We start from the raw sequence: 13,983 nt of genomic DNA on the forward strand, positions 1-13,983 counted from the left end.
TCATTATTTGAATATATATATATATATATATATTAAATGAGATACTAGTCTGTTCTGGCTGTGGAACTGACGTTAACAAATAAAATATATATGAGGAAGAGTGCTGTGTGCAGATATATTTACATATATATCCATCCATCTTAAGTATCCACCCAAAACAAAAACAATTAAAACAATACAAAATTAAAAGACACAAAAACAAGGGCAGTCTCAACTTGTGTTAAACGCCAAAGAACAGTAATAAGTTTAGCGGTGGGTTTTAAAAACAAATACTGAAGGTGCTTGTCTGATGTCCTCTGGGAGGTCATTACACAGTTTAGGACAAGTAATGAAAAAGGCTTCCTCTAAGCTTTCTCTTTGACTTTGGTACCTCCAGGGGGTCAGCTGACCAGAGGGGCATAGGGATGTAGCAGCTCAATGAGGTAGGGCGTTGTGAGACCATTTAGATATTTCACTCATTCACTCGAAGCCATTTTCACTGAAGCAACCCCCTTCGCTCCCGGTTGTTTACTGGATTTTGACTGATTTTGCAAGGTCCACAAAATATTCTGTTCTATTTCTTTAAAAACATGGAACCTACCAAAAGAAAGATTAGAGTCTCTTCTTTCCTCAGGAAAAAATATAGATTTGTATCTGTCGCCATTTTGCAGCAATTAGCATTAGAATATAACTAAGTTTCATCATTATTCACAAACCTGTTGAAAACACTGGCAAAAAGAGCTTGTTGCAACATGGCCCTGGCTGATCTCTTATACTCGGCTGTCACCTGCTGGCTATTTCTTGTAATAACTACCATTGCTTTAAGCAACCTCTTCATGTCAGAATCTGTATCAAAGCCTTTTGAATGCTCTAGCATAAAAAAGTTTTGGGGAGTAAAGGACAAAGTATAAATAAATTGTTTTGGGGTTTGAATGAATTAAAGAACAATCTTAAAATGATTACTTAAGTGCACAAGCAGCCAATGTAGGGAAACCAGGAAAGGAATTATATGTGCTCTATTAGCCAAGATCTGAGCATCAGGATTTTGAACCATGAGAAGATGTCTGAGGGAAGGACTGGGTGATTCCAGAGTAAAGTGTATTACAGTAATCCTGCCGAGATGTGATGAAGGCATGGATTACTGTTTTGGGCTGCTGCTGCTGCTTCACCTTTGCCAGTTGCCGTAAATTGAAAAAAAAGAAGAAGCCAATCCAATCTAAAATTACTGTCCAATTTAAAACCCAAGTTCGAGACAGTTTGCTTCACAAAGTGTGCCAAGGGGCCCCAAGTCAACAGGGAGGCCACTAAGAACCAACACAATCACTTCGGTTTTCTGCTCATTACAGTTTCAGCAATTCAAGGCCATCCAAGCTTTTAATGTCTACAATTCATAATACAAAGCAGTAGGGGTGTTAGGAAAAAATCGATTCGCCAATATATCGCGATATTACAGCACGCAATTCTCGAATCGATTCAATATGCGGCCGAATCGATTTTTAAACATACATTTTTTTATGGGAATATTTAAGAAAACATCTTACTTAGGGTTAGGATTCACACCTTAAGCATTGGAAGAATGTTATATTAATGGAATATGAGCCTTAATATTTTATTTCAATGCTGTTCAAACATGAAACAGACTACAACCTGTTTGTTAAATTCAGTGGCTCAGTTATAATCCTGAATTTTCAGATAAATACATTTTCATACAAATCTTACAGTGTACATGTACTAGTTTACTGATTAGTATTTTCTAAATTTGTGTAAAAAAAAACCAATTGCAATAATTAATTATAGATTTGTATCGGGATTAATTGGTATCGAATCGAATCGTGACCTATGAATCGTGATACAAATTGAATCGCCAGGTGCTAGGCAATTCACACCCCTACAAAGCAGGTATAAGGAGAAGGCGCCTTTCTTCTTAAGTGGCACATAAATCTGACTGACAACAGCATAGCAATGGAAAGAAATGCTATCTCCAAATGAAAAAGAAGGGCCACTAATACGCAAATAGAAACAGAAAAGCTGTAGCCCTAAAATTGAACCTTGTGGAATCCCAATAAGACAGAGGTGCAAAGTAGGACTTGGAACACCAACACACATATATAGTTCTGTCTGCCAGATCAAAACAAATCCAAAGCACGACCACAACATTGTAACTGAGCCAATAACAAATATCGTGGTCCAAAGTGTCAAACGGCGCAGTTAGGTCCAGCGGGACAATTCACATATTAGAGGCATTTGCCACAGGTGTCCCTGAATGCCTCCGTGAGCCTGAGCTGTATCGTGGTGGAGGGGTTTGTGTATCTCAGTGATTCTAGGAGCCAAGTGTTCTGGAGCTTAATGCCACTGACAAAGTCCCCCAGGGCAAACAGGTCCTAGGTCAGCAACCAGAAACATCCGCTTCTAACTACGCCAGTTTTTTTAAAATTAACGGCGGTTTTACTGCAAATGCACAAAACGGACATACGACTTATGCTCGTTTCCATTTGTTCTTCTTTTGCGAATAATTAGAGGGGACTCCGCCGCTGTAGGTGGCGGTATACACCATAGAGATGTGATCCACCAGTAATTTAAAAGAAGAAGAAGTTTGCTTTTGTAATTCTTGATAAACCGTAACATTTCTTTGCTGTTTTCCATCTAAAATAGCATTAATATTCACTTCTTTAATTAATTCCCCAAAAAATTATTTTAAGCTTATTATCACAGTTTATTTTATTTCTATCTAGGGGTGTGAATTGCCTAGTACCTGGCGATTCGATTCGTATCACGATTCATAGGTCACGATTTGATTCGATACCGATTAATCCCGATACAAATCTATACATTGATTATTGCGATTTTCTTTTACTCAAATTTTGAAAATACTAATCAGTAAACTTCTACATGTACACAGATTTGTATGAAAATGTATTTATTCATCTGAAAAGTCAGGATTATAACTGAGCCACTGCAGTCTGTTTCATGTTTGAACAGCACTGAAATAAAATACTAAGTCTTAATGTTCCATTAATATAACATTCTTCCATGCTTAATGTGTGAATCCTAACCCTAAGTAAGACGTTTTGTTGAATATTCCCATAAAAATCGATTCGGCCGCATATCGAATTGATTCGAGAATTGTGCGCTGTAATATCGCGATATATTGCCGAATCGATTTTTTCTAACACCCCTATTATATCCTATGTTTATTAATTTAAGCATAAAAGGCATGTAATAAACAAATATTAGAGACAGATAACGCCAGGACATTTTTATCGTCCTCAGGTAATACTACACATAGAGCTTGGGGGCCCTCTGGTGGCTTGGGGGCCCTAGGCAGCCGCCTACTTGGCCTAAAGCAAAAAACGGCTATGAACGGACCAGTATTCCATCTTTGGCCACAATGCAACACAGAGTTCTAGTTAACTCATTCACTCCCAGACATTTTCACTGAAGCAGCCCCCTTCACTACCGGCGGTTGACAGATTTTGCAAGGCCCACAGAATATTGTGTTCCATTGCTATAAAAACATGTAACCTACCAAAAGAAAGATTAGAGTCTCTTCTTTCATCAGGAAAAAAATGTATAGTTCTATCTGTTTCCGTTTTGCAGCAATTGGCATTAGCATTAGAATATAGCTAAGTTTAATCATTATTCACAAATCTGTTTTAAACAGTGGGGAAAGAGCTTTTTGCAACATGGACCTGGCTGATCTCCTATACTCTGCTGCCACCTGTTGGCAGTTTTGTAAACAACTGCTATTGCTTTCACCATGCTCTTCAGTTCAGAGGCTGCATCAAAGCCATCTGTATGCACTAGCATAAAAAAATCATAATTATGTTTTGGGGACACTAGTAATATTTCAAATCGAACTTATTTATATGTTTTGGGGACCAAATTAGTTGAAAAAAAGCGCCATTTTAAATAAAAACAAAAACATTTCTGTAATTAGTTTGAATAGTTTCAAATCCAACCGGAACTCGTTCGCTGCTGTCAACACAACTAGGGAACCAAGATTTTGGGTGCTAGTCGGAGCACTACTGTTAATGGATTTAGTAAGATACTGTATACATTTTCAAAATAAAATGTGACTTACAGTCAGTACAACTTTTATATCTTTTTTTTTCTTCATAATGCATTTTCTGACTGGTGCAACTTTGGAACGATTTATGGTATGGTTGATCTAAGTTAAAAATTACCAAATGACCTTTCTGGCCGGATTTAACTAAATTATATTTTTTATGAATGTACTGTAATATAATTTTGATATTAGTGTGATAAATTTAGTAACTATGAATTGATGATAAAAGATTAATGAGCTAATCAATTGGTGCACAATGATTGTGATTACATCATTTGTGCCCTCAACATCAGATATGTCTCATTGAAAAATGAGCACAAAGGAGCAGTAATGATGGAGAAAATATTCATAAAATAAAATTGGCTTTTGGTGACCACTGAGGCTTTAGTGATTTAGCATTTTTTATGATCCCACCAACATGAGAAATTGTTATAACTGTGCTTGCCACTATAATTTCTATCTAAAGGTGTTTTATAGCAACATAAAGAGAATTATCATCATAAGCACGTACTGCGTAAAATAATAAAAGTGCACTTTTGGTTTCATAATGAGATTGCGCTTCAGTCGCTCCTCTGACCACTGCTTGAGCATAAGAGGAGCTGCATGCTGTTTATTAGCACAAGATTTGAGGACAGAGTGTCCCTGAAGTCATGGAGCAGAGCAGACACAGTTGGAGTCAGTAGAATTTTAATATATGTGCAGAGAGCTTTATTCCACTCTCATTCTGGAAGATCCACAAAAAAATATTTACTGGAAGATTTGGAACATAAATCTCCTGCTCTTACCTGTTCCTCCAGCCTCCTTCCTTTATTCACCTTGGACTATCAATAATACCCCCCCCCCCCCTCCCCCTTGTGAATGAGCCTCCCTTCAGTGCTATCTTGCTGAATGTCTGCAAGTGTTTGACAGATTGGGCAACTGACATGGTCATTAATCACTGGGCTCAACACTGTGGGCTAACCCCTCAAAGAGACATTCATATCCGGAGACATTGACAGCAGTGCTCTGGCATGACGACAAGCATGACTGTACGCATGTATCACGAGTAAATCATACCTTAGCATGTTGGTTTTCTAAACCAGCGTCATCTTTTTAAATATCTGAGTGTGTTATCATGCTGATATTCAAATTATATTTTGGTTTAAGTTGGTCTTGTATGTCAGGCCAATATATCATCTTACATTTTATACAACACTCTGAATACGTATGTAAACTGCAACCAAAATCACAACTATGTTCCACAGGTGCCAAATCCAGATCCAGAAAGTTAAAATCCTGCCACAGTTTGGCTTTAGCCTCAGGTGCTAGTTAGCTAGCTCCCATGGTGCTCGTTTACCTGCTAGGGAGCTAGCTAGCTAGCTAGCTAGAACTAGGGGCTAAAGCCAAACTGTGGCAGGGTTTTTACTTTCTGGACCTGGATTTGCCACCTCTGTTAATAACACACTGATAATGTCAATAAAACCACTCACTCAGGTGTATATTGTTGTATGACATATACAATACACAACTGAGCAGTGACAGAAAAGGCTCAAAAGTGCAATATTTATACCAAACAGTATGGAGTGTCACAATAGTATATATTATCATAATCAGTATGTAAATGCCATCGATGTGGGCTTAACCTACTTGACATGACAACGAAAAATCTAATCAATAAAAAACTGTAGGCCTACTTCCTTTACACACATTGTGTTATTGTGTGGATGTAGCAGGGTGAAACAAATACAATAAGGTTCAATGCAAGAAAGACTACCGGTAGTAATTATTTCCATTTGTCAGGAGAAAATAAACAGGAAATGTAAGAAAGCAATGAGACAGTGGGATGAACGAGAAGAACAGAACAAAGACAAACAAGGACAATGGAATGACGTCATCTAAGCTGACAGCCTAATCAACATGGATGAGACGCAGGTGTGGAACACCAGCAACAGCTGTGATCTTATTGGCTGAAACAGCTAGAAGGTGGGTCAAACGACCAATAAGCTTTTCAAACACAACAGAAAACAAACTTACGCTAGCTAAAATATTTAATTTTATGTTTAAAGTTACTTTGTGTCATTAATAGGGAACTTAACTGTTAATGTCCTTCATATTAACTTCCAAATTCACGTTTGCATTGTCATTCACAATCTAATTGGTAGCAGGCAATTGTCTCGTCCGCACGTCCTGAGCATATGGGAAGAAACGTGCGCATAGGACAGCTATCTTGGGAAGAAGGCGGCTCGATCACTCATAACATTACAATCAATGGAGCACAGACGTTAAAATAACTGTAGTAACAGTAATAGCCTGAATATAGCCACATTAATAAACCAATCCGTTTTTAAATCTGTCAAGAATTTATGAAGAGTAAGTAAGTAAATCATCCAACTTACCACTGACTACAGCACAGCGAACCAGAGCAGTCCCCTGTCCTAAAATGGCCGACCAATTGTGACATGATAAGATATCTAGTGTTTATAGCTATGTTGACCAGAACTAGAACTGCTTCCTGCTTTTGCATCTAAGAATCTGGGAAATGTAGTTCTACTATACACTGCTGTCGCCACTCGCTGATCAGACAATGCTAGCTGAGCTTTCTAGTGGTATATTTCTAATGTTCAGAGGTAGCAAATCCAGGTCCAAAAAGTACTTTAGCCTCTGGTGCTCCCGAGCTAGCTCCCTAGCTAGCTCGCATGGTGATCGTTTACCTGTTAGGGATCTAGCTAGCTAGCACAAGGGGAAGGGGCTAAAGGCAAACGGTGGCAGGGTTTTTACTTTTTGGACCTGGATTTGCCACCTCTGCTAATGTTACAGGCACGAGGTAAACAGCACAGCCAGCTTCCAATAGCTGTGGGGGCCAAGCAAAAAAGCTTGGATAATGGTGAGTGCATTGACTTTTTTAGCGCTGTTGAATTGTCAACCAAGAATTAGTTAGTTAGTTACTCCCAACCCCTGTTGATGAAGATTGACTCACGATTAAATATGGTGAAATTTTTTTTAGCGTCCCATTTTTTATTTTGAAAATCTGGTTACCTTATCTTAAAGACAAGACAATCGGGCTATTTTTGATGCCCCTTCTTGACCAAGGTAGTCAAACTATGTCTATGTCTTCTTGTGAAATTGTATAACAATAACCTTCAGTCTGAGGTGCAATAGTAAATTTGTCCCAATATTACGGTTAGTTAGAAATGGGTCGAGCTGACAATTTAACTATAAACACGCTAAAAATTTACGACCAAAATTCTTCATGTGGGAAAGAAGACTACAGGTACAGGTGGCTCCCTAGCTAGCTCCCATGGTGCTCGTTTACCTGCTAGGGAGCTAGCATTCGGGGCTAAAGCCACACTGTGGCAGGGTTTTTATTTTCTGGACCTGGATTTGCCACCTCTGACAGGTACTCATGAATAAATTATTTCACTCCTGCCTTCAGTCCTCTTCAGAAACACTGTGACACCCGTGCACATCCAAGAATGTTTGTTCTTCATCGTTGAGAGATCACATGTGATCACACCGAGATTTCTACCTTGGAGGACTTCGTTTCTAGATCAATGGTGCATCTGAAACCTCTCGTGGTACATGAAAGAATCACTGGCTTAAATGAAAATATGATTAACATTTAAAATATGAAATATAATCACCCATATTAGAATGAATCTTGTAGCTATGCACAGAGTCTGTTTAAAACATACTCCAGGACAGTACATTATTTTCTTTTCATGTATATGCATTTTATTATTTTTGAATACTTGGACCTACTATGTTACTGTATTTTTCTTGGTCAATATAGTACTTTTTGAGGTGGTACTTTGTGTAAAAACTTTGAGAACCATTAGTTTAGTGTATGGTGTGGACTGTTGGGTCATTTTGAGACACTAATTTTCAGAGCATTACACCTCACATGGTGATTTTTATTTATTTATTTAATTATGTATAGGCCTCTCAGGTTAATATGCAAAAAAATCAACAAAAACATCAGTTAAGATGCTAGGAATAATCATGTGTCTACCCTGTGTATAATCTAAAATTTAAATCACACAATAGAAAAAAGATAAAATGTAAATAGTTCAATGCTGTATTTATCACAGTTTACTTCAGGTCAGTTTTGCCCTAAAGTGAGATACATTTGTAATTTGAGCATATACCTGCAAACAAATATACTATGCACATAATTTCCGCTCAGTTATTTGCAGGATATAATGAAAAGCAGCCGAGCCGCCAGTTTCATGACCTATCTTCTGAGTAATGACATTTGAGGTGTTGTGGCTCTGCCAACCAGTCATGAAAGATGGAAACATGAGTTGACCAGGATTTCATGTTTTTTAAAGAGTGCAACATTGCCCCTATGAGGTTTAAAGTAGTATTGTTGGTTGTGTTCCTCCACTGGTGGTTGATGTCAATGTTATTTGATTGCGAGAGCCTATATCTGACTCTGATTTGTTTTAAAACCCTCTGCAGTGTCTTTTTTATCACTGCAGTCCTGATGTTAAAAATGGAAAATCTTGAATACAAGCCATCACTGATTTTTATAGCAATTTGCAATTTTTACTGTGCCTTGGAAAGAAAATTTGGACAAACCACATTGTTTATTGATTCATCAAACATTTTAGTGCAGAATCAAACAGTAGGCTACGTTCAAAAGCTCAAGATATGTTCCTCTGCTGCCCTTCAACAGGCAAAATACAAATTATTATCTCCCGCAATAAACACCACTAGGTGTCAGCATCTACAAACTGTGACCGGTACCAAGAAATTCAAAGCAGAATGTATGCCAACTGTTCATATTCCAACATTGTACAGTGAAGAGTGAGAGGGGCTTAACACCCTGACAGAGCAAGTACTAAAACTCCCAGAAGACAATATTAGGTGAAGTCAGCAGAGGCAAGGTTTTCAACACAGAGTTGTGTTTTAGCTAGAAGGAAGCATGCAATAATACAACAGGAATAAAAAGGTCCTACCTTTGAAATGTTTATCGTCTTCAGAGAAAAACAACAAGAAAATATTAGTTAGATTTTTAATCATTTAAATTATTAAAGTTAAAAATGAAAGACAACACAATCAAATCTTATGATAAGTCCACCATCAGAGGTGGCAAATCCAGATCCAAAAAGTAAAAACCCTGCCACAGTTTGGCTTTAGCTCCAGGTGCTAGCTAGCGAGATTCCTAGCTAACTCCCCAGGTGATCGGTTACCTGCTAGGGAGCTAGCTAGCACAAAGGGCTAAAAGCAAACTGTGGCATGGTTGTTACTTTCTGGACCTGGATTTGCCACCTCTGAAAATTGTATTGTATATTTTACATGTGCTCAAAATTTACCCTGTGTGTAAATGGCTAAAAATAAAACTTTATTTTGTTGTGCTTACAGTGACACATGGGTTTGGGCGTGTCCCACTTGCCCAACTTATTGCACTCCGTTGAGTTTTGGCCCATCAAGATGAAGCCAGGGAGACAGCTGTAGTGCAGCACAGTTCCCTCCACTGGGAGCCCCGGTGGCCAAGAAGACACTCGACCATTTTCCAAAGATGTCCAAACTCGAGGACATAATAATACTGAAAGTGAAAAACACATCTAAGTCTGAATCACATTTTTTTGGGACATTCACTAATATTTTATGTTGAGGAGCGTTACACTCACAGCATCTACTTTGTTGGTTGAGGTCGGTCCAGCTGCCACTGGGCAAACATTTCCTGACCTTGGGTCCCACAATCACACGGTTTCCCCTGCATATGTACTCAATCTCATAGTCAACAGGGAGAACCTGCACACTTCGAATCTAGACATACAAACACACAATTAAATGTGGCAGAAAAACGACACTGAAATAATCATGTGACATCCTCGACTAGTGGCCTTCGCGTTAAATAAAAATAATTCTCTAGGTCGTTGTCCATTAAAGTAGCCCTTACCCCCAAACATATGCCACACTCTTTTAACTTTTCCTGCAACGGAATTGTCGAGATCTCTAGCTCCGCTTTGTAATATCTACAATGTGGCTCTGACTAGTCATAATTCAAGTTCAAGATACAGTGCTGCTCAAAAGTTTGTGAACCCTGCAGGCATGGTCAGACTTTTTGTATAAAATATTAAAATAACCTTATTAAATGTTTTGTCATACCCAAATCTACAATGCTGACATTGAAAACAATGGACTTGAACAAAAAGAATGATAATATTGTCATTCATTCTTGAACAAAAGTTGTTGATTTAAGAAAAACTCAGATTTCATGGGTGCAAAAGTATGTGAACCTCTCACTTAATCAGACATTGCACCTCCTTTTGCAATGAGAACTTCATCCAAACACTTTCTTTCGTGACTTATCAGTCTTTTACATCTACTTTGGGGGAATTTTTGCCACTCTTCCTTGCAAAATGCAGCCAATTGAGAGAGGTTGGATGGGCGTCTAGCATGAACTGCCCGCTTCATGTCCCGCCACAGTATTTTGAAAGAATTTAAGTCAGGATTTTGACTGGGCACATCCAGAACATGATACTTGTTGTTCTTCAGACATTCCTTGGTTGTATTGCTGGAAAGCTTTTTTTTTTTTTTCTTCTTCTTTTCTTTTTTTTCCTTCTAGAGCTCAGTATTGTTCATTCGGAAATGTCATCATCATTGCTCTTTTTTTTTTTTTTTTATATATATATATATATTATTATTATTATTTTTTTGTGTGTGTGTGTGTGGGTGAGTATGTGTATGTGCGTGCGTGCGTGCGTGTATTTGTTAGCTCACCAGAAAACCTATTAGAAAAAATCTCATACCGTTCACCTAAACCGAACACCAGGAGACCCGAGGGGACCAAAGAAAACCAAGGAAGGTGAAATCCAGCACCGACCAGACACCCCCCACCAGAACTCCTCCCCAGCCCAAGAAACATCCAGACCCCAACAAATCCAAAAAACATAAAATCAGGGAGGCCTCAAGAGACCAAAGGAGAGACCGAGAAAAGGAAGGAAGGACAGACGAAGCCGCGTGAGATCCGCAGACACCAGCCTCCACCGATTCAATAACCTGAGGAGGAAACAGATTGTGTCTGAGTTTCGGTAGATGCTGGTGTGGTGGATCTGGCATGCATGAAAATCTCCACCAAAGAGGGGAGCCGTCGACCCCCACCGGAACAGAGCAAGCGCAACACCTCAGGGCCCCCCAGGCCGCGGCAGCGCCAAAGGACCTTGAATCTTGTTGTTCTTCAGCCATTCTTTGGTTGTATTGCTGGAAAGCTTTTGATTATTGTCATGTTGCATGATCCATTTTCTACCTGGCTGTAACTTCACAAAGGACGGCTTCAGGTTATGTTCCAGGATTTCACAATATTCCTCTGAATTCATGATTCCCTGCATTTTGTGGAGTTGTCCAGGTCCTGAGGATGAAAAGCCACCCCAGAATTTAATATTCCCACCCCCATGCTTCACTATAGGGTGAAGGTTCTTTTGCTGGTATGCAGTGTTGACTTTTCACCAAACATGACCGTTTTAGTTGTGACCAAACAGTTCAATTTTAGACTCATCTGTCCACAGAAGGGACTTCCAAAAAGCTTCATGTTTGTCCAGGTACTCTCTGGCAAAGTTGAGATGGGCAGCTTTGATCTTTTTTTGTGAGCAGAGGCTTCTACCTAGCAAGCCTTCCATGAAAGCCTTGTCGATTGACTTTTCTTCTGATTGTTGAAGCATGCACATGTGTCCCAGATGCAGCAAATCCCTCGATGCGATGCATGGGTTGTCTTTCACCTGAATTATCATTTGTCTTGTGGGTCTTGCTGATATTTTAGAAGGTCATCCACTTTTAGGATAGATTGTAGTATTTTTCAGTATTCTCCAGTTGCAGATGATCTGCTTCACAGTGGAATGATGAAGCTCAACTTTTTTTAGATGACTTTATAGCTTTCCCCAGACAGATGTGCTGTCACTACCCACTCCCTGAGGTCCCCTGATATTTATCTTCCTCTCAGCATGACTGACCTGTATGGGTTCACCTGGGTAAGACTAAAGTGACGTGGTTTTGTCTCTGTTTCAGTCAGTGATGCACTCTTTTTTTTTTTGCTAAACCTCTCATTTCATTGCTCCATTTCAGTAGTTAGTTTGGTTAGCTACCAATTTGTCCTACCTGATCTTACTTGACTGCTTGTTTTAAGCAATGCAGCTAAGGGTTCACTTACTTTTGCACCTACATGAATTTACCAACAACTCTTTTAATTAAGTTTTGACTACACAATTGATAAAAAAAATAAAATAGCAATGCATTGAATTGATAAACCTACACCTTTTATTTCATATAAAATTAAAAGGTTCAGATTGGACAACAAAATCAGGTTGAAACAATTGGAAAGTCTAAAATGCTCAAGAGGTTCACAAACCTTTGAGCAGCACTGTATATGATTTATTTCAAGATATCTTTATTACGAGTTTTTTTTCCCTCTCAAATTTGCCACTTTATAAAGTGGCAAATTTGCAAAAAAAAATTTATTGGAATATTGCCCCCACCCTCAGCCATTCCCACACCATGTTAATACGTAAACTGGCTGCCGCCCAAGAAGTTTTCAAGAAAATTTTACATATTTTAAAACCATAAGGCGCACTTAAATTTGTCTTATGTGTGCACCGAGTTCCTGAGACGTTATTTGTTGTGTGTTTGTATATTTGAGTGGGTTTCTATCAAAAACAAAAGTACGTTCACTCACTGAATCATTCCTGAACCGGAATTGGCAACACGTTCAACTCACTGACTCGTTCACTCACTGATCCGTGTTGGCTAACGCCAATAGCATGGGAGTACGTTCGCCCCTGTCTGACGCTGGCGGCTGATTGGTCGTTCGCGAAGATTGACGACATTAGTGTGACTGAGCTCAAATCAACTGAGAAAAGAACAAATCACTTCAGGAAGTGATCCGTTCACTCACGTTCACTGAAAAGATTTGTTCTTTTTGAACGAAACGTACGTGAACGACACAACACTACTGGAGAAGCATTGGAATGATCCACTGCAGAGGCCGCACCATTGTGTGAAAGGATTGTGAACGCCTATTAAAGTGCACGGCAACAAATAACGTGAGTACCGTGAGTTAAATAGTTGAATTATAAAGTACAACTGAACTCACTATTTTACTCCAGTTGCAGACACATGGTAGAATGCTTGTTACCGTATTTTAGCATACATGCTACCATTTGTTTTTAGCATGCATGCGCCAAGTATGGTACGGTGCGCTTGCTTCGGAGCTGCAGTTACCTACAGTTAGCCACCAGTAGCTCTGCGTGTGTGTCTGTGCGTGTGTGTGTGTGTGTGTGCGTGCGTGCGTGCGTGCGTGCGTTCGTGCGTGCGTGCGTGCGTGCGTGCGTGCGTACGTGCGTACGTGCGTGGTGAGGACGTGTGTGAATTGGAAAAAACAAGGCCACTGTCAGTGCAAGATATGTATTGTAAAATGACAATAATTTTTAACTCTAATTATTTTTTCGATAAATATCAATCAGGTTTCAGATCTTATCACAATAACTTGGCTAGGACTAAATGGAACAGTCCTAACATGGTTCAGGTCCTACTTGGAGGAATGGAGTCATTGTGTGACCATTGCAAGTTTTAAATATGATCGAATGGTCATGACAAGTGGGGTCCCTCAAGGGTCAGTCCTTGGACCCCTTTTCTTCAGCCTTTCATCTCGCCGAAATTTCAATGTCTCCAAGTGACAGCAGTTCAATTAAGGCGCTCTGTCTAAAACAAATTAATAACTGGATGAACCAAAATTGTCTCCAAATGCTAAAACAACAGAGGTCATTCTTTTTGGCAATAAAGAAAATAGAATTGCTGTTAATGGCAGTGTTTAAAAATCTAAAGACTTTATAAATAAAACTGCCTTGCCTTGCCTAAAGACCTGAGGCTAGATACCACCAAGACCAGGGGCCTCATTTATAAAACTGTACGTGAAAACCTGCACAGAAAAGTACGTATGAACGAAACCCAAAACTCACGTA

The 13,983-nt window shown here is 39.1% G+C and overlaps 1 protein-coding gene across 1 annotated transcript in view; it reads right to left on the reverse strand.

Moving 5' to 3' along the window:
* Nucleotides 1-13,983, reverse strand: part of gabbr1b (gamma-aminobutyric acid (GABA) B receptor, 1b) — a 299,674-nt gene that overhangs the window by 187,849 nt on the left and 97,842 nt on the right. The window contains exons 4-6 of the mRNA XM_086062376.1: nucleotides 9,658-9,796; nucleotides 9,387-9,572; nucleotides 8,983-9,000 (exon numbers count right to left, since the gene is read on the reverse strand). Coding sequence (XP_085918502.1) covers nucleotides 8,983-9,000; nucleotides 9,387-9,572; nucleotides 9,658-9,796 — 343 coding nt within the window. The remainder of the gene's footprint in view (nucleotides 1-8,982; nucleotides 9,001-9,386; nucleotides 9,573-9,657; nucleotides 9,797-13,983) is intronic.

This window comes from Leptonotus elevatus, chromosome 19 (assembly GCF_054856555.1).
Source record: "Leptonotus elevatus isolate MCC_2025b chromosome 19, RoL_Lele_1.0, whole genome shotgun sequence".
NCBI lineage: Eukaryota > Metazoa > Chordata > Actinopteri > Syngnathiformes > Syngnathidae > Leptonotus > Leptonotus elevatus.